We start from the raw sequence: 23718 nt of genomic DNA on the forward strand, positions 1-23718 counted from the left end.
GACATTGATCACACGTCTTACAATACCTGGCCACATCTCGGGTGACACGGGGCCAATAGAATCTCTGCATGATTCTGTCAATAGTCTTGTCTCGTGCCAGGTGTCCTCCTAGGACGTGGGAATGGGCTAACTGTAGAACTGTAACCATACCTGTATGGTCTAGGCACCATTAGTAATTCCTGGTTTTCCCCCCTTCGTCGTACGACCCAGTATAAGAGACCCCGCCTGATTGCATAGTAAGGAAGAGGGGGCTCACCTGATCCGTCGACGTTCCTCCCGTCGATCACCTTCACCTTCCTCATGGCCTCCCTTAGGTCTGGGTCTCTATGCTGCGAGGTGCCGAACTGTCCCTTTAATTCCTGGGGCAGGTCAACCTCAGTAGAGGGATGTGGAGGTTGTTCCACATCAGGGGGGACCGAGGAGAATCCCTTCCAGGTTCCCTCCTCGGATGGAGCTTCAAATATATCCCTTAGTGCCTGGTTGCTCCTTCCTTCCTGCGTTGTGTATAACCCTTCACAGGTGTCTTCATCGGTGGTTTCCTGGAATATCTGTCGTAAACGTTGGGTCGCTATTTCTTCCTCTGCTGTAGAGGACGAGGACGCGGCTACGTCCCCTTGTAGTACTACTACCTCGGGCTTGGATTTTCTCTCCTGTCCCCCTTCTTCCCGTGCATAACGTCATCTGCCGAAGCTCCTTATATAGGGGACAGTCTCTCCCGATCAATAATGGCACCTTCAGCTGGGGCACTTTCCCTGCCCTGACTGTACACCTTCCTTTTGGAGTGAGAATAGGCAGATTCACAGTGGGGTAATAGTGGGTGTCTCCATGGATACAGGATACGGCTACTTTGTCTGGTAGCAGTGTTGCGGAGGTCACCATCCGCTCCTCTACTAACGTAACCATACTTCCCGAGTCGAGAATAGCTACCACATCTTGTCCTTCAACTCGCACCGGAATCTCTGAGGCTGGGGCTATCTCTGCTAACCAACAGTGTTGATCCTGCCCCCTCAAAACGGGATGTGTGGGGGTAGGCAGTGACGACTCCGTGACCATGGGCTCATCCTTGCTAGGACATTGTGGGGCATAATGGTTGGGAGACTGACACTTATAACACCGACCCGGCTGTGTGGTGGCTGACTTCTCCCACCTCCGGGGTGGGCTTGGACGTTTCGGTGGCGGGCGCGCCGGGGTGAGTCGTGGTACGGGATTGGAAGACTCCTTCCGTTCCTCCTTGTCACTTTTTAACAACTCCCCTGTAGACCGATATGTTTCCACCACCTGGGCTATGTCGTCGGCTGACAACGGGTTGGCTTGCCCCACAACCCTTTTTAAGTCACTGGGTAATTCTCTCAATATCTTGTCCACTACGAGAGTCTCTATCACATGTCCTACTCCCTTTCCAGGTTCTAACCACTGTTTTGTCAGTCGTATTAAGGCGAAGATCTGGACACGGACGGGTTGATCAGCTGTATAGGTCCATTGATAGGGCTGTAAAGTTCCATCAATCTCTGGCAGTCAGCTGGTACCGGGACAGGATCTCGGTTTTTAGTCGCCCATAGTCCGCAGCTTCGCGGGAATCCAGGTCAAAATAGGCTTCCTGAGCCACCCCGGTCAAAAGAGGAGCTAATGCGCTAGCCCATTCTGTGGGCGGCCACTCTTCCAAGGTGGCCGTCCTTTCGAAGGTCATGAGGAAGGCCTCAATATCATCCTCCTTGGAGAGACGAGGTAAGATGGCGTGAGCAGCCGCTCTTGGCCTAACTCTAGGTTCTTCTCGTCGACTCAGCTGTTGTTGCAGGAGTTCTATGGTTGTCTGCTGTGCCGTGATCAATTGTTGTAGTAGGGCGTTATCCATCGTTCTTGAATGGTTCCTCCGGGTCTACTGGAAGAATATTGATTTACTCACTTATCCTTGTGTCACTCGTCCACCTAATGCCCGCATCCTCCACCAATGTGAGCGTACCAAGTAATTAGGCGACACTCTAAAGCGGGAAGGTGGAATAAACGAGTCAGGAGTAGGTTTGATTGAACACGGTTCTCTATTGAGGGTATTTTGTCAACAAAAACATTCTAACATTATCAATGAAAAATCTTCCAAGGTAAAACACACATGTTCTTCTCCAGATGAAACAAGAACACAATAGTATAATCTTTAAACTACAACAAACATAAATCACGGGTTTGTCACAGTCTTAGTGGTTCTTTCAGCACATCTTCTCTCTCTCTGTGGCCATCTTCCAGAGATAGTTTCCCCTCTCTCTGCTGGTTCCATTCTCTCTTTTATAGGGGAAGGAGAGTATCTCATTAGTACCGTCAGTTGTGCTTAATTGACTCTGGTTACCTTGTCTCCCATGCTTTGTTGGGCTACTATCCATGAGCCCAGCCTGCCCTCTAGTGTGTGTATATATATATCTATCTATCTATCTATCTATCTATCTATCTATCTATCTATCTATCTATCTATCTATCTATCTATCTATCTATCTATCTATCTATCTATCTATCTATCTCTATATATATATCTCACACACACACACACACACACACACACACACACACACACACACACACACACACACACACACACACACACACACACACACACACACACACACACACACACACACACACACACACACACACACACACACACACACACACACATGCGTACACCATTTTCCTCTTTCCGCTCGGTGCTTCTCTCACCCCATCCCCATCATTGCGTCTCTCAATAAATACATTTTAAACAAACTTACAAACAGAAATTAAACAAAAAAGCTCAGTTTAAACCAAGAAGTTAGGTTCCACACATGGAACGTACAGTGTAGTTCTGAAATACATAGATCCCCGCAATTCTAAGAGAATCCTTGCAGCATAATAGCTGATACCGCAGGTTCTAGGTAATTTAGATAAGGTTCCCATACTTTGTAGAAGTGGTCTGTTTTAGAATGCAATGTACATGTCAGATATTCCAGAGGCACCCATTCAAATATTATCTTATGCCAATCTTTAATAGAAGGAACATTATCACTAATCCACTGTAAAATGATGTTTTTCCTCGCTGCGAAGGTAAGGATGTTGTAAAGCCTCCTTTTACCCACAGAAGTAACATGCCTACTAGGAAGACCTAACAGTAAAGAAACTGGGTCTAATTCTAGATCAACCCCTAGGATCTTTTCAATTTCTTGTAGAACACCAGACCAGTATCTTTGTATTTTGGTAGATGGCCATAAACAATGTGTTAGGGTGCCTGTATCAGTTTTGCATTTAAGACACTGAGGGGAAGAGGAAGTGGGGCTAAAAGCATGTCTGCGATTTGGGGATATATGCAATCTGTGTATTATTCTTAATTGGATTGCTCTAGTACGATTACATATAGATATTGTTTTTGCATATCTCCAAATGTCCTCCCACATCTCTTCGTCAATAGTAACAGACAATTCTTTCTCCCACACTTGTTTCACCCTCTGTGTGTTGACAGCAGAAAAGGACCTTAAAGTATCATAAAACAGACTTATGCCCTTGACTCCAACCTAAGTGTTAACTTCCGACTTCAACTATATGTGTGTGTATGGTAGCGCACCTCTCTGTCTCTGCCATGTTTGACCCCTCTGTTTATTCCATTGGCAACATACTGTATTTATATATATATATATATAATGCTGTATTACCCTGTTCCAGTTCAGGTGGTGCTGAGTGAGGGCGGCGTGCCCCAGAGACCCGTGGTGTTTGTGAGCCGGCCAGCCCTGATGAACCGGGTCAGGGAGAAGCTCTACCGCTTGCAGAAGGAGCCCGGCTGGGTCACTGTGTTCGGCATGGCCGGCTCCGGCAAGTCTGTCTTGGCTGCGGAGGCAGTCCGAGACCACGCACTCATCACAGGTAGGTGGCTCCATGGTGAAGTTTTCACTAGGTACAGATCTAGGATCAGCTTCCTCCCACAATCCTAACCAATAATGGGTAAAATGTCAAACTGACCCAAGATACATTTCTGGAGGGGGGTTAATACATGTAGAGGAGGCTTTTTTTCTCTCTTCATTCACTTTCTCTCTGTCTTCTCTTTGTCTGCATTCACTTTGTTTTCTCTGTTCTTTATCGCATTGGTCTCTTGACTGTACTGTCTCTCTCCATCTGTCTTTCTCTCTGTCTCTCTCTCTGACACCCACGACCCCCCCCAGAGTGTTTTCCAGGAGGAGTCCACTGGCTGTCCATAGGCCAGCTGGACCGGTCTGACCTGCTGGTTAGGATCCAGTCACTGTGTTTCCGCCTGGAGCAGCAGAGCCAGGAGAAAGACCCCTCGTCCTCCCTCCACCGGCCTCCTGGCTCTCTGGAAGAGGCCAAGGAGCGACTACGCTTCCTCATGCTCCGTCGTTACCCCAGGTCAGTCCCCCAGGGTTGATGTGGACTGGTAGCAAACTTTTCAACTTGGTCCATTTCTTCTAAATGGTGGCTGTTAATGATTAGTAGAACATTCAGTTGGACCTCAGAAGTTTCAGCTCTGGAGTGAATTATTGTATGCTATTAACTCCCATTATAATTCCTGTCAATTGAATTAGATGTGTGTGTGTGCAGGTCGTTGCTGATACTGGATGACATCTGGGACAGCTCGGTGCTCAAGGCCTTTGACATCCAGTGTCGAGTACTGCTCACCACCCGAGACAGAAGCCTAGCCGACTGTGTCAGCGGTGTGTATGAGTAATAGCACTGATATTAATACTAACATTACTACAGTACTACTGATAATGATGACTTAATTTATAGAACACTGCTCAAACATTACGCTCAATGCACCTGCTCATCAAATTGTGCGTGTGTGTGTGTGTGTGTGTGTGTGTGTGTGTGTGTGTGTGTGTGTGTGTGTGTGTGTGTGTGTGTGTGTGTGTGTGTGTGTGTGTGTGTGTGTGTGTGTGTGTGTGTGTGTGTGTGTGTGTGTGTGTGTGTGTGTGTGTCCAGGTCCTAAGTCTGAGGTGGCAGTGGAGAGTGGTCTGGAGGAGGATCAGGCCTTGGAGATCCTCGCCCTGTATGTCAACAGGAAACCCCAGAGACTCCCAGAACAGTCCCGCAGCATTGTCCGAGAGTGCAAAGGTACATGCACACGCACACGTAGCTATAGTGTCAAAATAAATTGTATTGAATTAAATGAAAATTCCATTCAGGTTTACAATAAAATTTCAATTTATTTCACATATTCAAGAGAAATAAGTATTACATTTTCTTATGAATAATTTGGTTGGCATTATGTAGTGTGACCAAAAACATTGATAGAAATAATGAACAGATCATGAAGAGAACAAGCTCATTAAACATCAAATAAAACCGCAACATGGCATACTGTAATAGTATGGATAGAATATAGTACCTTATACAGAGGGTGGGTCTAATCCTGAATGCTGATTGGTTTAAACCGCATTCCAGCTGGTGTCTATTCCACAATTTACCACCGGCTAAATCAATGACGTTAAAATGCCTATTTACTCTGTTGCATCTGACTGTGCATTCCACTGTATCATCAGCCCAGCCAGGCAATTTATAAACTTGTTCTCCACTATAAAAAAGTATCTAGACATTATCTCACTTTTTTTTTAGACTATTATTTAGTTTAACAGCAGATATTTGTATAAACCTTTGTCTGTCTCTAACATTTGCAACATTGTTTCAATATTCAAATTCAATCTCCAGCTGTCCCATACATACAAATCATGAATCAGCTGGCATAATCTTTGTGGATATATATACACAGAAATGTACATTGAAAAAAGGTCAAACAAAATGAAGTGCAGCTAGTTTGCAGTCTTTCCAGCTTCAGTTTTTAGTGATTGTGTTAGTTGTGTTGTTGTCTCCTCTGAACGACAATGTCCTGACAAGAGAGCACATTTTCTATGCCAGGAGAAATCGTGCATCATTAGCTCATTGTTATATATGTATCCAAGTAAATGTCATTAGAAAACAGCTTAAACAAATGCAGCTACTGTTGTTGTTCTGGCTGCACTGTTTGATGTGACTAAGTTAACCGTAGTTGGCTAGCTAGCAAGCAAAGGATAAGAACGTTGCCAGCCAGTATGGCTATGGAACATTTAGAAGGAACGACTGGGTCGTGTCCATAGATGCATAACAAAAAGACTGAACGACTTCCTCAAATTATTATTTGAATATGTTGGTAATCCGTTGTGTAAAAGTGATAATGCCAGAGAAGCCGGTGTTTGAAGGATATATTTGTTTGCTGCCTGAGACGATGCAAATATATCCTCTAAACACCTGCTTCTCGGGAATTCTCATAGTTAATAATGGTTCATGATAAATTAATACAATGTGAGATGAGAAGGGAATCATTAATTATAGGTGGCAACCGATCCACACACTAACATGGCAACCGATCCACACACTAACATGGCAACCGATCCGCACACTAACATGGCAACTGATCCGCACACTAACATGGCAACCGATCCGCACACTAACATGGCAACCGATCCGCACACTAACTCCATGTGCTTCTATTCAAAGCTCTTCCTTATTTTTCGGCTCCCTTTTTTTCTCTCTGTCGTTCTCTTTCTTCTCTTCCTTGTGGAAGACCTTTTCATCTGGCTGCTCTTTCCATCTCAGTTCCAAGTTCCAAGTCATCTCATTGGCCTTCATTTTCTCCTTTATCTGAGGAACAGAACCAGGCTTTATGCCCTGAACACCTAATCCTACGGAATATGTATTTATTAATACATTGTAGGATTAACTATTTCCATTACAAATTTAATGATGGCAGCTATATGCTTTCATATGTAGGTACCTGCACTCTTACGGTTTGAAAGGTTTATCATTACTTGGAGAACTCTCTTAACGTAAAGAGCAGTGGACTTGTTCACAGCGAGTTGGTCATTGTGAATAAGAATTTATTCTTAACCCTTTACACTTTATCTTGGCCAGGTCGCAGTTGTAAATGAGAACTTGTTCTCAACTGGCTTACCTGGTTAAATTGAATAAAACTTGAAATAAGTAAAAAACACTTGTTTTTTTATCCTTTATGGATAAGGCTAAATTGAAATGTTTCACAAAGAAGAAATATGAATAGCATGGTAGAAATTTAAAGGGAACAATTAGAAGATTATGGGAAAATTATTTGACCAAAGTTGAGGACACAACAGTTCACCTGATACAAGACTGAATCCAAACATTGCACTGTTGATTTTATGTGCATTTTCCCTTTAGTGAATTTTTCACCGCATTTGTTATTAGCGAAATCTGAAAATACTCTGGATCCATCCAGTAGCATGATAAGAATATTCCGGGAAAATGTGGGATAGGTGCAACATAAGACAAAACAATTACAAGGGTTTGAGTGAGAGAACTAACTGGTGTCTCCAAGTGACCACACTCCTTTCCATGTACTTTATGACTCAAAGAAGAGTGTTCAAATATAAAGTATTTTTTAAATTTAGCTTTCCTAGCAGTGCTGTTGAGTAACTAGAGCAATCACACTTGTTGTTTTGTTTGGAACACAACCCTGCATCCCACCATCACACAATTACTGTTGTTTACACAATCCAAAAACGGCCCATTATAAATCGCAATCTGGGTCAGGTGGGCATAAAATCTGCCACTTTGAACCCGTAAACGGGTATGAGTGTAAAGAGTTAACTGACATGCGTGGTTAAATGAAGTTAAAAGTCTAGAAATGAAGAGGGTGAGACTCACCTGCTGTAAAATGGCCTCCCTCTTCTTAGCATCATTCAGGTCCATGTTTGGGTCTGGGGTCATCCGCACTCTCACTACCTGTATCTTCTTGACTGTTGGGGGTCTTGGGTCTAACACATACAGTTGAAGTCGGAAGTTTACATCCAACTTAGCCAAATACATTTAAACTCAGTTTTTCACAATTCCTGACATTTAATCCTAGTAAAAATTCCCTTTTTTAGGTCAGTTAGGATCACCACTTTATTTTAAGAATGTGAAATGTCAGAATAATAGTAGAGAGAATGATTCATTTCAGCTTTTATTTCTTTCACCACATTCCCAGTGGGTCAGAAGTTTACATGCACTCAATTAGTATTTGGTAGCATTGCCTTTCAATTGTTTAACTTGGGTAAAACGTTTTGGGTAGCCTTCGACAACCTTCCCACAATAATTTGGGTGAATTTTGGCCCATTCCTCCTGACAGAGCTGGTGTAACGGAGTCAGGTTTGTAGGCCTCCTTGCTCGCACACGCTTGTTCAGTTCTGGCCACAAATTTTCTATGGGATTGAGGTCAGGGCTTTGTGATGGCCACTCCAATACCTTGACATTGTTGTCCTTAAGCCATTTTGCCACAACTTTGGAAGTATGCTTGGGGTCATTGTCCATTTGGAAGACCCATTTTGCGGCCAAGCTTTATGATGCCATCTATTTTTGTGAAGATCACCAGTCCTTCCTGCAGCAAAGCACCCCAACAACATGATGCTGCCACTCACGTGCTTCACTGTTGGGATGGTGTTCTTCGGCTTGCAATCGTCTCCCCTTTTCCTCCAAACATAACGATGGTCATTATGACCAAACAGTTATATTTTTGTTTCATCAGACCAGAGGACATTTCTCCAAAAAGTATGATCTTTGTCCCAATGTACAGTTGCAAACCGTAGTCTGGCTTTATGGCGGTTTTGGAGCCGTGGCTTCTTCCTTGCCAAGTGGCCTTTCAGGTTATGTCGATATAGGACTCATTTTACTGTGGATAGAGATACTTTTGTACCTGATTCCTGCAGCATCTTTACAGGGTCCTTTTCTGTTGTTCTGGGATTGATTTGCAAGTTTCGCACCAAAGTACGTTCATCTCTAGGAGACAGAAGTTGTCTCTTTCCTGAGCGGTATGACGGCTGTGCGGTCCATGGTGTTTATACTTGCGTACTATTGTTTGTACAGATGAACGTGGTACCTTCAGGCGATTGGAAATTGCTCCCAGGGATGAACCAGACTTGTGGAGGTCTTGGCTGATTTCTTTAGATTTACCGATGATGTCAAGGCAAAGGGCACAGAGTTTGAAGGTAGGCCTCGAAATATATCCAAAGGTACACCTCCAATTGACTCAAATTATGTCAATCAGAATCTTATCCTATCAGAATCTTCTAAAGCCATGACATAATTTTCTGGAATTTTCCAAGCTGTTTAAAGGCACAGTCAATTTAGTGTATGTAAACTTCTGACCCACTGGAATTGTAATGCAGTGAATTATAAGTGAAATAATCTGTCTGAAAACAATTGTTCTAAAAATTATTGTCATGCACAAAACTATAGTTTGTTAACAAGAAATATGGTTGAAAAACGAGTTTTAACGACTCCAACCTAAGTGTATGTAAACTTCCGACTTCATCTATATACACACATACAGTTAAGATGAACATTCACTATTGCATACAAGAATGTCACATATTTAAATCTGTGTGGACAGTTATTCCAAATCAACAGCCCATTTAAGGAGATGAGTTTGGTGGCACAATAAGGGATCTTAACTTACTACCGTAGCAAACAAAGGGACATTCCTTCAGACATTCTCTGTCTATCCATTGGCCTGAGGTACTGCGATTCCAAGCAGCGCAGGACTCGTTCAGTTGTCTGCCGACCCAGTATCTGAACGAGGAGTTACTCTGGTCCGACCACGTCCAGGTGTCTTTGAACAGGCCGATCCAAACGTTGTTACTCCCGGCCACGTTACAGATCTCTTTGTTCTCAGTCTGGTTCCTCACACTGGCCAGGTCTGTGTGGTGCTTCCTGCAGTAGAGCTGAGCCTCCCTCCAGGTCATTAGCTGTTGAACCATTAGGAAATGACCAGCTGGAGGCTTAGTCCCTATGGGGACAAATGCAACCATCAGAGTTTGGATCAGAGTTTGGATCGGTGCCGTTTGAACTGTTGTCAATTCATAAACCTTGGAATTGACAAGAAATTTGAAAGATAAACGTTGTGACCTTTAACCCCAGAGTAATCTGTTGCGACCTTGACAACCCCACAGTAATCTGTTACTTGGCGAACTTGTATGCACTGCTGGTGTCCTCTTGTGTTACCAGGTTAGTGTGTTTTTAACTAGAATACATGTAGTATGTCACTCACCGTCGTAGCACACTGGAAAGTGTTGCGTAGTACAAAAATAGTCGTGCCATTTTCCAGAATTCTTCATGACACCACAATCTTCATTCAAATTGTTTGGCTGGTCTCGGTCCCAAAATTCACTAAACTCAGTCTGTCCCTTACTATAGTGGTCTATGTCTGCCAGAGACCACTGCCACCTGGAATACTGTCCCTTCTTCAGTCCTATCCACACTGCGCCATCATAACCGCTGTCTATAGTCAAGTGGTTCAGTCTGTTCATATCCTCCATGTTGCTTACGGTGGCCAGGTCCGTGTACTTCTCTCTGCAGTACCTCTGTGCTTCAGTCCAGTTTTTAGGGTCCTTTACATAGTGATACTGACAGGAGGATAGTGTGAAGAGCCCTGTGAAGAGGTGCATTGTCATCTCAAGTAACTGCCTCAAGGGCTGCAACATCATTAATATAGACCCTTCTACCCAGAGGCTGCAACATCAATAATATAGACCCTTCTACCCAGAGGCTGCAACATCAATAATATAGACCCTTCTACCCAGAGGCTGCAACATCATTAATATAGACCCTTCTACCCAGAGGCTGCAACATCATTAATATAGACCCTTCTACCCAGAGGCTGCAATATCATTAATATAGACCCTTCTACCCAGAGGCTGCAACATCATTAATATAGACCCTTCTACCCAGAGGCTGCAATATCATTAATATAGACCCTTCTACCCAGAGGCTGCAATATCATTAATATAGACCCTTCTACCCAGAGGCTGCAATATCATTAAAATAGACCCTTCTACCCAGAGGCTGCAACATCATTAATATAGACCCTTCTACCCAGAGGCTGCAACATCATTAATATAGACCCTTCTACCCAGAGGCTGCAACATCATTAATATAGACCCTTCTACCCAGAGGCTGCAACATCATTAATATAGACCCTTCTACACAGAGGCTGCAACATCAGTAATATCTACCCTTCTACCCAGAGGCTGCAACATCATTAATATAGACCCTTCTACCCAGAGGCTGCAACATCAGTAATATCTACCCTTCTACCCAGAGGCTGCAACATCAGTAATATAGACCCTTCTACCCAGAGGCTGCAACATCAGTAATATCTACCCTTCTACCCAGAGGCTGCAACATCAGTAATATAGACCCTTCTACCCAGAGGCTGCAACATCATTAATATAGACCCTTCTACCCAGAGGCTGCAACATCAGTAATATCTACCCTTCTACCCAGAGGCTGCAACATCAGTAATATAGACCCTTCTACCCAGAGGCTGCAACATCAGTAATATCTACCCTTCTACCCAGAGGCTGCAACATCATTAATATAGACCCTTCTACCCAGAGGCTGCAACATCATTAATATAGACCCTTCTACCCAGAGGCTGCAACATCAGTAATATCTACCCTTCTACCCAGAGGCTGCAACATCATTAATATAGACCCTTCTACCCAGAGGCTGCAATATCAATAGTCAAGTTCAGTTCTAAAAGTTCAATGCAGAAAAAATCATAGTATTACTATTTCTTAAACTACTAATGTTCACATTTGAACTCTATTTAAAAGTTTTGCACTTTAGCAGATTCAACTTCTCAAGAGCTTGATGGTTCATTGATTCTTTGTGATGGTGTTGGGTTGGAACACAAATGTGCTGGCTGCAGATATGCAATTGTAAATACATTGTAATAAAATATATATATTTTAAATATCATAATAAAACCACTGACCTGAGAAAAACACAATCAGCACTTTCTTCTCCATGACAAAAGATTCATAAAAAATAAACCAATATTTTCAGCGAGCTGTCTTGACCTGGTGTACTGTGGATCCTCTGCATTCAGCTGCACCTTTCTCTGTAGGGCAGGCGCTATTTCAGAACAATGCACAATACACCTATTCATGTATTTTTCTAGCTTGCTTTGTATAGTGGTTATGTTCAGTTCTCTCTTACCCGCAGGACATCAGTCAAATGAGTAGGAGGCTGTTAACCTGTTTTTGTTTGCGTTAAAAAACTGATAGTCAAATTAGTCTGAACATAGACTTTGGAGAAAAGGAGCCCTTAATGCTCACTGAAAATTCTATTAACCTTCAACGACTTTTAGAATTCCATTCTAAATCATGAAATTCAATTTCAATTAGTGAAGTTTTAAATTCAATACATTAAATAATTAAATGTATCAAAACTAATAAATACAAATTAAATTTCTGTTACATCTCAACTCTTGACACAATAAACCAGCCTACCTAAACCCCTCCTCTACCCTCTCTTCCCCAGGCTCTCCCTTGGTGGTGTCCCTAATCGGGGCCCTGCTGCGGGAGTTCCCGGACCGCTGGGCCTACTACCTGCACACGCTCCAGCAGAAGAAGTTCAAGCGTATCCGTAAGTCATCTTCGTATGACTACGATGCCCTTGACCAGGCCATGGCTGCCAGCATCCAGGTCCTGTCTGAGGAACACAGGGAGCTGTACATTGACCTCACCGTGCTGGAGAAGGACGTCAAAGTACCTGCCAAGGTCAGGCTGGCCGGGGGGGATTATGGTTAGGCTTGGGTAGGTAAGGTTAGGCTAAACTAAGCTGGGCTACAGTAGGTTAGGGTAAGGCTATCCAGCACCTTCAGCCAGAAAGTATTCACAACCCATGGAGACATTGTGAGCTGTCCTTGTGGAAAGAAGGAGGGAATAAGATAATGACTTGAGAGGATGAGAGGATGAGGAGAGATGAGAGGATAAGAGAGGATGACTTGCACTTTAGCAGTGATAAATTCATGAACTTCTTTGAGGAAAAGATTATGATTATTAGAAAGCAAATTACGGACTCCTCTTTAAACCTGCGTATTCCTCCAAACCTCAGTTGTCCTGAGTCTGCACAACTCTGCCAGGACCTAGGATCAAGAGAGACGCTCAAGTGTTTTAGTACTATATCTCTTGACACAATGATGAAAATAATCATGGCCTCTAAACCTTCAAGCTGTATACTGGACCCTATTCCAACTAAACTACTGAAAGAGCTGCTTCCTGTGCTTGGCCCTCCTATGTTGAACATAATAAACGGCTCTCTATCCACTGGATGTGTACCAAACTCACTAAAAGTGGCAGTAATAAAGCCTCTCTTGAAAAAGCCAAACCTTGACCCAGAAAATATAAAAAACTATCGGCCTATATCAAATCTTCCATTCCTCTCAAAGATTTTAGAGAAGGCTGTTGCGCAGCAACTCACTGCCTTCCTGAAGACAAACAATGTATACGAAATGCTTCAGTCTGGTTTTAGACCCCATCATAGCACTGAGACGGCACTTGTGAAGGTGGTAAATGACATTTTGATGGCATCGGACCGAGGCTCTGCATCTGTCCTCGTGCTCCTAGACCTTAGTGCTGCTTTTGATACCATCGATCACCACATTCTTTTGGAGAGATTGGAAACCCAAATTGGTCTACACGGACATGTTCTGGCCTGGTTTAGGTCTTATCTGTCGGAAAGATATCAGTTTGTCTCTGTGAATGGTTTGTCCTCTGACAAATCAACTGTACATTTCGGTGTTCCTCAAGGTTCTGTTTTAGGACCACTATTGTTTTCACTATATATTTTACCTCTTGGGGATGTTATTCGAAAACATAATGTAAACTTTCACTGCTATGCGGATGACACACAGCTGTACATTTCAATGAAACACGGTGAAGCACCAAAATTGCCCTCGCTAGAAGCATGTGTTTCAGACATAAGGAAGTGGATGGCTGCAAACTTTCTACTATTAAACTCGGACAAAACAGAGATGCTTGTTCTAGGTCCCAAGAAACAAAGAGATCTTCTGTTGAATCTGACAATTAATCTTAATGGTTGTACAGTCGTCTCAAATAAAACTGTGAAGGACCTCGGCGTTACTCTGGACCCTGATCTCTCTTTTGAAGAACATATCAAGACCATTTCGAGGACAGCTTTTTTCCATCTACGTAACATTGCAAAAATCAGAAACTTTCTGTCCAAAAATGATGCAGAAAAATTAATCCATGCTTTTGTCACTTCTAGGTTAGACTACTGCAATGCTCTATTTTCCGGCTACCCGGATAAAGCACTAAATAAACTTCAGTTAGTGCTAAATACGGCTGCTAGAATCCTGACTAGAACCAAAAAATTTGATCATATTACTCCAGTGCTAGCCTCTCTACACTGGCTTCCTGTCAAAGCAAGGGCTGATTTCAAGGTTTTACTGCTAACCTACAAAGCATTACATGGGCTTGCTCCTACCTACCTCTCTGATTTGGTCCTGCCGTACATACCTATACGTACGCTACGGTCACAAGACGCAGGCCTCTAATTGTCCCTAGAATTTCTAAGCAAACAGCTGGAGGCAGGGCTTTCTCCTATAGAGCTCCATTTTTATGGAACGGTCTGCCTACCCATGTCAGAGACGCAAACTCGGTCTCAACCTTTAAGTCTTTACTGAAGACTCATCTCTTCAGTGGGTCATATGATTGAGTGTAGTCTGGCCCAGGAGTGGGAAGGTGAACGGAAAGGCTCTGGAGCAACGAACCGCCCTTGCTGTCTCTGCCTGGCCGGTTCCCCTTTTTCCACTGGGATTCTCTGCCTCTAACCCTGTTACGGGGGCTGAGTCACTGGCTTGCTGGGGCTCTCTCGTGCCGTCCCTGGGGGGGTGCGTCACCTGGGTGGGTTGATTCACTGTTGTGGTCGGCCTGTCTGGGTTTCCCCCCTTTGGGTTGTACCGTGTCGGAGATCTTTGTGGGCTATACTCGGCCTTGTCTCAGGATGGTAAGTTGGTGGTTGTAGATTTCCCTCTAGTGGTGTGGGGGCTGTGCTTTGGCAAAGTGGGTGGGGTTATATCCTTCCTGTTTGGCCCTGTCCGGGGTGTCCTCGGATGGGGCCACAGTGTCTCCTGACCCCTCCTGTCTCAGCCTCCAGTATTTATGCTGCAGTAGTTTATGTGTCGGGGGGGCTAGGGTCAGTTTGTTTATCTGGAGTACTTCTCCTGTCCTATTCGGTGTCCTGTGTAAATCTAAGTGTGCGTTCTCTAATTCTCTCCTTCTCTCCTTCTTTCTCTCTCTCGGAGGACCTGAGCCCTAGAACCATGCCCCAGGACTACCTGACATGATGACTCCTTGCTGTCCCCAGTCCACCTGGCCATGCTGCTGCTCCAGTTTCAACTGGCCTGGGCCCTAGGACCATGTCCCAGGACTACCTGACATGAGGACTCCTTGCTGTCCCCAGTCCACCTGGCCATGCTCCTGCTCCAGTTTCAACTGTTCTGCCTTACTATTATTCAACCATGCTGGTCATTTATGAACATTTGAACATCTTGGCCACGTTCTGTTATAATCTCCACCCGGCACAGCCAGAAGAGGACTGGCCACCCCACATATGCTCTCTCTAATTCTCTCTTTCTTTCTCTCTCTCGGAGGACCTGAGCCCTAGGACCGTGCCCCAGGACTACCTGACATGATGGCTCCTTGCTGTCCCCAGTCCACCTGACTGTGCTGCTGCTCCAGTTTCAACTGTTCTGCCTTATTATTATTTGACCATGCTGGTCATTTATGAACATTTGAACATCTTGGTCATTTTCTGTTATAATCTCTACCCGGCACAGCCAGAAGAGGACTGGCCACCCCACATAGCCCGGTTCCTCTCTAGGTTTCTTCCTAGGTTTTGGCCTTTCTAGGGAGTTTTTCCTAGCCACCGTGCTTTTACACCTGCATTGTTTGCTGTTTGGGGTTTTAGGCTGGGTTTCTGTACAGCACTTTGAGATATCAGCTGATGTACGAAGGGCTATATAAATAAATTTGATTTGATTTGATTTGATAATAAAAGACAATGAAACAGGACATTCTCTGTCTCTAAATCTCTGTCTCTAAATCGAAGCCTGTTCTTCTATCAAAGGAGGCTGCTGAGGGGAGGGCAGCTCATTATAATGTCTGGAATAGCGTTCCAGCCATTACTATGAGCCAGTCCTCCCCAATTAAGGTGCCACCACCAACGTGTGTCCTTCATGTTCCTCTGCCTGCAGGTTCTGTCAGTTCTGTGGGATCTAGAACCGGAGGAGGTGGAGGACGTTCTCCAGGACTTTGTGAATAAGTCCCTACTGTTCCGTGATTGTCACCACCGGCCCTACCTCTACTACCTCCATGACCTCCAGCTGGACTTCCTGGCTGAGATGAACCGCTCTGGCCTAGAGGTGGGTCTCATACACTCCAACCAGTGGAGGCTGCTGAGAGGAGGACAACTCATAATAATATCCGGAATGGAATGGTATCAAACACTCCATTCCAGGCATATTATGAGCCGTCCTCCCCTCAGCAGCCTCCACTGACTCCAACATACACACCTCTATCTTAATTTACATAGGGTTGTTCTGTATGATGGTGGCCATTTTGAAATGTATCTAAAGTTTGATGTTTGTTAACTTTTGTCAAATGTGTTTGAATTAATTCATATTTTCTGAAATCCAATATAAGGAAAACACTGTCTTCTAGAGAATCAATGTACATAGAAATTGGAGAACTAGACAGTCGCTTAAAGAATGAATCAGTTAGACTCATGTCTTCTATGCCCTGCATTATTGGGACATCAATTAAGCGTTGTGCTTAATTAAGCGTTGTGCTTAATTAAGAACAGCCCTTCGCCGTGGTATATTGGCCATTTACCACAAACCCCCGAGGTTCCTTATTGCTATTATAAACTGGTTACCAATGTGATTAAAACAGTTAAAATAAATGTTTTGTCATGTCTGTGCTATATGGTCTGTTATATTACGGCTGTCAGCCAATCAGCATTCAGGGATAAAATCACCCAGTTTATAATATGGTATGTTTTTGAACAAGTGTGTGTGTGTGTGTGTGTGTGTGTGTGTGTGTGTGTGTGTGTGTGTGTGTGTGTGTGTGTGTGTGTGTGTGTGTGTGTGTGTGTGTGTGTGTGTGTGTGTGTGTGTGTGTGTGTGTGTGTGTGTGTTCCAGAGCCTCCACACCAAGGTGGTGCGTCAGTACCAGCAGCGCTACAGCAAGGGTCCTCCCACCTCAGGAGATGAAGAGTGCCTCTACTGGTTCAGATTCCTCACCTACCACATGGCCAAGGCCAACCTCACACAGGTACGCACGCACGCGCGCACACACAAACACACACATCAAAATCAAATCAACATTTTTGGGTCGCGTACACAGTTTAGCAGATGTTATAGTGGGTGCTGGGAAATGCTTGTGTTACTAGCTTCTAGCAGGGACACAAATAATCAAAAACTAAATCCAATTAACAACCCAAAAACTAAATCCAATTAACCACCCAAATAACACTATCAGAGCTTGTTTGAACTTGTTTGAGCTTGTGAGAGTTTGAGCTTGTGAGAGTTTGAGCTTGTGAGAGTTTGAGCTTGTGTGAGTTTGAGCTTGTTTGAGCTTGTGTGAGAGAGCTGGTGTGTGAGGGAGTTGGTGTGAGTGTGTGTATTGTGTGAGCTGGTGTCTGTTTTGTGAACTCTCTTAGCGTCTTGCTACAGGAGATGGTGTGATGGCTGTTCAACAGTCTGATGGAGATAAAAGCACCACTCCGTATGATGGAGGCCTTCGCCAGACAAGCACAAGTCACTAACGTCTTTTTCTCTCTCTATTTCTTTCTATCTCCATCTCTTTCTCTCTCCCTGTATATTCTCTCTCTCTATTTCTGTTACCCTTACACCCCTCCCTTCCTTCTCTCTTCTCCACCCCCCTCTCTCCCTTTAGGAGTTGTACTCTCTGATGTTCTCTCTGGACTGGGTCAGAACTAAAGCTCAGATTATGGGACCGGCTCATCTCATCAATGACTATTTGGAGTATAGCACCATACTGGACAAAGAGGTCAGGATTTGATCAATACCCAAGTTCACTGAGGAACTTAGTGTACCTTGTTTTATCCTCATGTGATATGGTTTTCAGATCTTGTGGTTGGTATTAATTACTCGTAAGTCGATGGTGGCCTAGCGGTTAAGAGCTTTGGGCCAGTAACCAGAACGTCGCTGGTTTGAATTCCTGGGCCGACTAGGTGAAAAATGTGTCCTTGTGCCCTTGAGCAAGGCACTCCACCCTAATTGCTCCTGTAAGTCTCTCTGAATGACTACAATGTAGTAATGTCAATGCTAGAAACAGTTACTCGTTTCATGCCTGTGAATACAATTGTTCTGTTCCAATAATCTCTCCTTTCTCCTGCAGTGTGTACTTGTTCAATTCCGCTCATGGTTTTGAAAGGAAGTGACTGTTGTATATAAACTCCCCCTAGCCTATGCCTTCTCAATCCAATGCTTTTATGTTTGTGTAGTGAATAAATGCACACTTCAGGAAGCTGGACATATTATTGGGACGCACACCATTTGTCACATCCTCACTGTGAGTCTCTCTTTATGGTCCCCCCCAGAACAGCGAGGTGCGGGGCCACTTCCAGGAGTTCCTGTCTCTGAACGGCCACCAGTTGGAGCAGCGTCCGTTCCCTGACGTAGTGCAGCTGGCCCTGTCCCAGCCAGACTCCTCTGAGGTGTACCGCCAGGCCCTGCTGCAGGCGCAGGAGAGGGCCACCAGAGGGGGACTCTACCTTGACTGGGTGTCAGTAGTAGGCCCATACACACTACTCACGTGCTTATAAGCGTACTCACTACTTAATCGGGGTGTACAGTGTTGACCCCTAGCCCCCACCTCTTACTCCCTAGCCCTTATGCATTCCATTCCCCAGTCAACCATACCCTAAACATAGAGTTGGTTTTGTGTCGCAATTACCACAAAGCCTGTTTGAGCGTAGTGTCAGTGGCACTGCCCATGCTAAAACAGAAGCCATTGTACATGCAAAGACATGCCCTCTATCCAACTCTATGACCATAACTCTTAAGTTTTACTCTCATTGCCTGATGTTCTGCTTCCTCTAACATCCCCTCATGCTCACGTTCTCTAAGTAATTTATGTTTGTGGTTTGTTTCAGGAACAAAAGTAGTCTGAAGAGCCTGTCTCGTCTGGTGGTCCAGGCCCACCAGGGATCCATCTACTCTGCCTGCTTCTCCCACGACGGCACCAAGATCGCCTCCTGTGGCTCCAGCAAGACACTGCGAGTAAGACACACACATTCTTTTGAAATAAATATTTTACACACTATCTCCCACACTTCCCTGTTTGTGTGAGTGGGTGTCCTCTATAAACTCTGCACTGTGTGTGTCTCCAGGTGTTTAAGAGCACATCTGGGGAGAAGCTGCTGGAGATCCAGGCCCACGATGATGAGGTGCTCTGCTGCGCCTTCTCCCCGGATGACCGTCTCCTAGCAACCTGCTCCAGTGATAGGAAGGTCAAGGTATGGTGTGGAAGCCTCCCCTCTGCCATTCAAACTTTGGACAGACTTCAGACAGACTTGCCTGACAACCCGACTGCGACAGACGGAAGTCGTTTGTCTGTCTCTAATCTGTGTTGTGTAAAAGGTTTGGAAAGCAAATAAAGGAGTTGTATATCTATGTAACTACAGTATCTGTGTTGTGTGCCAGGTTTGGAATGTGGAGCGTGGGACTCTGATGAGGATGTTTGAGGACGAACACGAGGAGCAGGTCAACCACTGTCAGTTCACCAACACACGCCGACGCCTCCTACTGGCCACCTGTTCCAACGACAAGTTCATGAACACCAAGGTGAGCCTGTGTTTCTGTTGTGTGTGTGTGTATGATTTAAAAACCATGAAGTAGGCCACATTTTTTGCACTCTGGCTATAAGATATATATATATATCCATCCCACCCTCTCTCTCTCTAGCTGTGGAACATCAATAAACCCTCCTCCCAGAACACCATGTTTGGTCATTTGGAGCCTGTCAATCACTGCTGTTTCTCCCCTGATGACGTCTACCTCTCCACCTCTTCCATCGATGGAACCCTGAAGGTGGGCGGTGCATAGTCACCACCTATGGCTTTGTGTGTTCATATTAGCAAATAAAGATAAAGGTTTTTAATTTAGGTGTAGACTACTACTATGTATTTAACAACATTAATTGTACGTACCTGTGTATGTGTTTCTGTACATGCATGTGTGCGTGCCTACCTGTGTGCTTGCATGTGTGTTTCAGCTGTGGGAGGTGTCCTCGGCTAATGAGTGGAAGTCCATAGACGTGGCGGACATGTTCCCGGAGCAGAGAGAGCAGACGGAGGTCATGGTGAAGTGCAGCACCTGGTCAGCAGACGGCAGGACCATCATCTGTGCTGCCAGGAACGCAGTCTTTGTGAGTGTTGAAGAGCCAGCCCTCCCCTGCTGAGTGAGTAAGCCTCTGCTCTGCTCCTTCAGGCTGGCATGGGGCCGTGGCGTGGGCACAGGGACTGAGGGGTGGTCCCCTGGCGGAGCTCCATGACTCAGACCAGATTTGTTTAGCATGTTGCATCAGAGTAGGAGCTGGCTGAATGATGAATGGACTTCAAATCAAGTCTAATCAAATTTTATTTGTCACATACACATGGTTAGCAGATGTTAATGCGAGTGTAGCGAAATGCTTGTGCTTCTAGTTCCGACAATGCAGTAATAACCAATAAGTAATCTAACTAACAATTCCAAAACTACTGTCTTATACACAGTGTAAGGGGATAAAGAATATGTACATAAAGATATATGAATGAGTGATGGTACAGAGCAGCATAGGCAAGATACAGTAGATGGTATCAAGTACAGTATATACATATGAGATGAGTATGTAAACAAAGTGGCATAGTTAAAGTGGCTAGTGATACATGTATTACATAAGGATGCTTTAGATGATATAGAGTACAGTATATACGTATGCATATGAGATGAATAATGTAGGGTATGTAACATTATATTAGGTAGCATTGTTTAAAGTGGCTAGTGATATATTTTACATTTGCCATCAATTCCCATTATTAAAGTGGCTGGAGTTGTCAGTGTGTTGGCAGCAGCCACTCAATGTTAGTGGTGGCTGTTTAACAGTCTGATGGCCTTGAGATATAAGCTGTTTTTCAATCTCTCGGTCTCAGCTTTGATGCACCTGTACTGACCTCGCCTTCTGGATGATAGTGGGGTGAACAGGCAGTGTCTCGGGTGGTTGTTGTCCTTGATCTTTATGGCCTTCCTGTAACATCGGGTGGTGTAGGTGTCCTGGAGGGCAGGTAGTTTGCCCCCGGTGATGCGTTGTGCAGACCTCACTACCCTCTGGAGAGCCTTAAGGTTGTGGGCGGAGCAGTTGCCGTACCAGGCGGTGATACAGCCCACCTGGATGCTCTCGATTGTGCATCTGAAGAAGTTTGAATGCTTTTGGTGACAAGCCAAATTTCTTCAGCCTCCTGAGGTTGAAGAGGCGCTGCTGCGCCTTCTTCACGATGCTGTCTGTGTGAGTGGACCAATTCAGTTTGTCTGTGATGTGTATGCCAAGGAACTTAAAACTTACTACCCTCTCCAGGAGCTGGCTGAATGTTGAATGGACTTCGGTAACTTGCTATGGCTAACACTACAATGAACAAAAATAGAAACCAAACATGCAACAATTTCTAAGATTTTGCTGAGTTACAGTTCATAAAAAGAAATCAGTCAATGTAAATAAATGTATTAGGCCCTAATCTATGGATTTCACATGACTGGGAATACAGATATGCATCTGTTGGTCACAGAAACCTTAAAATGTTGTTTTTTATTTTTAAAGTTGGGCCATGGATTAGAAAACCAGTCAGTATCTCTTGTGACCACCATTTGCTTCATGCAGTGTGACATCTCCTTTGCATAGAATTGATCAGGCTGTTGATATTGGCCTGTGGAATGTTGTGGCTGTGGACGACTAGCATGCAGATGAGCTTCCCTGAGACGGTTTCTGACAGTTTGTGCAGAAATTCTTCAGTTGTGCAAACCTACAGTTTCAACAGCTGTCCGGGTGGCTGTTCTCAGACGATCCTGCAGGTGAAGAAGCCGGATGTGAAGGTCCTGGGCTGGCATGTTGACTCCAATGTGTCCCACAGTTGTGTCAAGTTGGCTGGATGTCCTTTGGGTGGTGGACCGTTCTTGATAAAACTGTGATAAACCCAGCAGTGTTGTAGTTTTCGTCACAAACCAGTGTGCCTGGCACCTACTACCATACCCCGATCAAAGGCACTTAAATCTTGTGTCTTGCCCATTCACCCTCTGAATGGCACACGTACACAATCCATTTCTCAATTGTCTCAAGGCTTAAAGAAGTATTTTTAACCTGTCTCCTCCCTTTCATCTACACTGATTTGAAGTGGATCATCAATAAGCTTTCACCTGGATTCACCTGGTCAGTCTGTAATGGAAAGAGCAGGTGTTCATAATGTGTTGTACACCGTGTCGACGCACTACGTAGCCTATCTGTCAAATTCTGTCAATATATTTGTGTTTAGCGGTATGTTCTTGTCTAGTAAACTGCTCCTAGAGCAATCTGTCTGTGAAACAATGAGAATGCCCTGGACAACTTGTCTTTCATGTTTTGGTATTTTGGCCTGTCTGTCCATCAGAGGGTAGAAGCGTGTGTTCTGACTGAGAATGAAGCCGTCCCACTCCTGGGAAATGGAAAGGTCTCTGTGTCCGTGTCTGTTCTCTCCACTCCAGGAATCAGAGTGGCGTTGAATGTCAGAGTTGTCAGTCTGTAGGCTAGTATTGATAGAAGAATAGATAGCTTGATGGACTTTAAAAACAATTATGGCACGTAGAAACAGCAGTTGGAACTCTTTTGTTTTCTACCTGAATCTCTCTGTTTTCTCTCCATCTCTTTCCCTTTCTTTACTTCGGTCTGCTTTCCCCTTCACAATCCCACAAGTTGGAAGATATGGAAATCATCATCATTGGTTAAGATACAGGTTGACATGTATTGTCATGAGTCTTGCCCTGGAGGCAGAACTGAGCCGGTTCCTGCTAGATGGGACAGCTGCAAAGTCAGAAAAATTAATGAAAACAAAACCTGCAGTTGAGACTTCACTTAGCAGTTTATCAGGCTATTACCATGTTGCTTCCATCTAATCCCATCCTGTCAAGTCCTTTACAGTTCACATTACATTTGAGTCATTTAGCAAAGACTCCAGAGCAACTTACAATTAGATCTCTACATGGTCTGACCTAACAACCTCTGAGCCCTTCAAGGGGCCATCAAGAAGTGTCTATATTTCACAATATCACTAGCTTATTCATGGAATCCATTTTGTGCCATACATATTGGCAGTTGCACTAGAGCGCGATCACCAGCTATAACTGTGGTGGAGTGACAGATCCCTCCTGCTGTTCCCAGGTGTTTGATGTAGAGACGGCAGCCATGTTGTTGGAGATCCGGACCAGTCGTCTGAGCACGGTCCAGTACTGTCACGCCTGCCCCAGCAGCAACCTGGTGGCCATCGCACTGTCACACTATGCTGTGGAGGTACACACACACACACAGCCTGTTGACTATTACTGTGCCATGTGGGTACACACATGGTGGCTATAGCCCTATCAAACTACTACACCATCATATGGCAGGATATGACATCATAGGTCTCTTCCCTCCAGCTGTGGGACATAGAGACCAGTAAGAAGATGGCTGACTGTAGTGGTCATCTGAGCTGGGTCCATGGAGTCCAGTTCTCCCCTGACGGATCTCTACTGCTCTCCTGTTCTGACGACCAGACCGTCAGGGTAAGTGTGTGTGTGTGTGTGTGTGTGTGTGTGTGTGTGTGTGTGTG

General features: G+C 44.6%; 2 protein-coding genes across 7 annotated transcripts in view; one reads left to right on the plus strand and one right to left on the minus strand.

The window, feature by feature from the left end:
* The window catches only part of LOC124013654 (apoptotic protease-activating factor 1-like), a 71226-nt gene that overhangs the window by 6702 nt on the left and 40806 nt on the right, over positions 1–23718 (plus strand). For 3 of the 5 annotated variants that reach the window (XM_046328023.1, XM_046328022.1, XM_046328024.1), the window contains exons 4-19: positions 3679–3876; positions 4173–4374; positions 4567–4679; positions 4948–5079; positions 12337–12575; positions 16076–16243; positions 17022–17153; positions 17778–17891; positions 18445–18629; positions 19000–19126; positions 19237–19362; positions 19550–19690; positions 19811–19936; positions 20121–20273; positions 23289–23417; positions 23546–23671. In XM_046328023.1, coding sequence (XP_046183979.1) covers positions 3679–3876; positions 4173–4374; positions 4567–4679; positions 4948–5079; positions 12337–12575; positions 16076–16243; positions 17022–17153; positions 17778–17891; positions 18445–18629; positions 19000–19126; positions 19237–19362; positions 19550–19690; positions 19811–19936; positions 20121–20273; positions 23289–23417; positions 23546–23671 — 2411 coding nt within the window. The remainder of the gene's footprint in view (positions 1–3678; positions 3877–4172; positions 4375–4566; positions 4680–4947; positions 5080–12336; positions 12576–16075; positions 16244–17021; positions 17154–17777; positions 17892–18444; positions 18630–18999; positions 19127–19236; positions 19363–19549; positions 19691–19810; positions 19937–20120; positions 20274–23288; positions 23418–23545; positions 23672–23718) is intronic. The other 2 variants (XM_046328025.1, XM_046328027.1) reach the window with 1 other exon arrangement.
* On the minus strand, positions 6095–11965 carry LOC124013656 (secretory phospholipase A2 receptor-like). Of its 2 annotated transcripts, none has more exons than XM_046328030.1 (5): positions 11789–11965; positions 10061–10441; positions 9470–9799; positions 7681–7790; positions 6095–6642 (listed from the first exon to the last, which is right to left on the minus strand). In XM_046328030.1, the coding sequence occupies exons 1-5, from the start codon at positions 11820–11822 to the stop codon at positions 6493–6495; spliced, it is 1005 nt and encodes a 334-aa protein (XP_046183986.1). In that variant the 5' UTR covers positions 11823–11965; the 3' UTR covers positions 6095–6492. The 2 variants fall into 2 exon arrangements, with proteins under 2 accessions (XP_046183986.1, XP_046183987.1); XM_046328031.1 differs by having other exon boundaries at positions 6522–6683.

This window comes from Oncorhynchus gorbuscha, linkage group LG25, assembly GCF_021184085.1.
Source record: "Oncorhynchus gorbuscha isolate QuinsamMale2020 ecotype Even-year linkage group LG25, OgorEven_v1.0, whole genome shotgun sequence".
Classification (NCBI taxonomy): Eukaryota; Metazoa; Chordata; class Actinopteri; order Salmoniformes; family Salmonidae; genus Oncorhynchus; species Oncorhynchus gorbuscha.

Coding starts and splice junctions, on each gene's coding strand:
- LOC124013656 (XM_046328030.1), bottom strand. CDS start 11,822: ATGGAGAAGAAAGTGCTGATTGTGTTTTTCTCAG. Junction 7,791..9,469: donor TCCCTTTGTTTGCTACGGTA/GTAAGTTAAGAT, acceptor TGTATGTGTTAG/ACCCAAGACCCCCAACAGTC. Junction 6,643..7,680: donor GGGAGGCCATTTTACAGCAG/GTGAGTCTCACC, acceptor TCTGTTCCTCAG/ATAAAGGAGAAAATGAAGGC.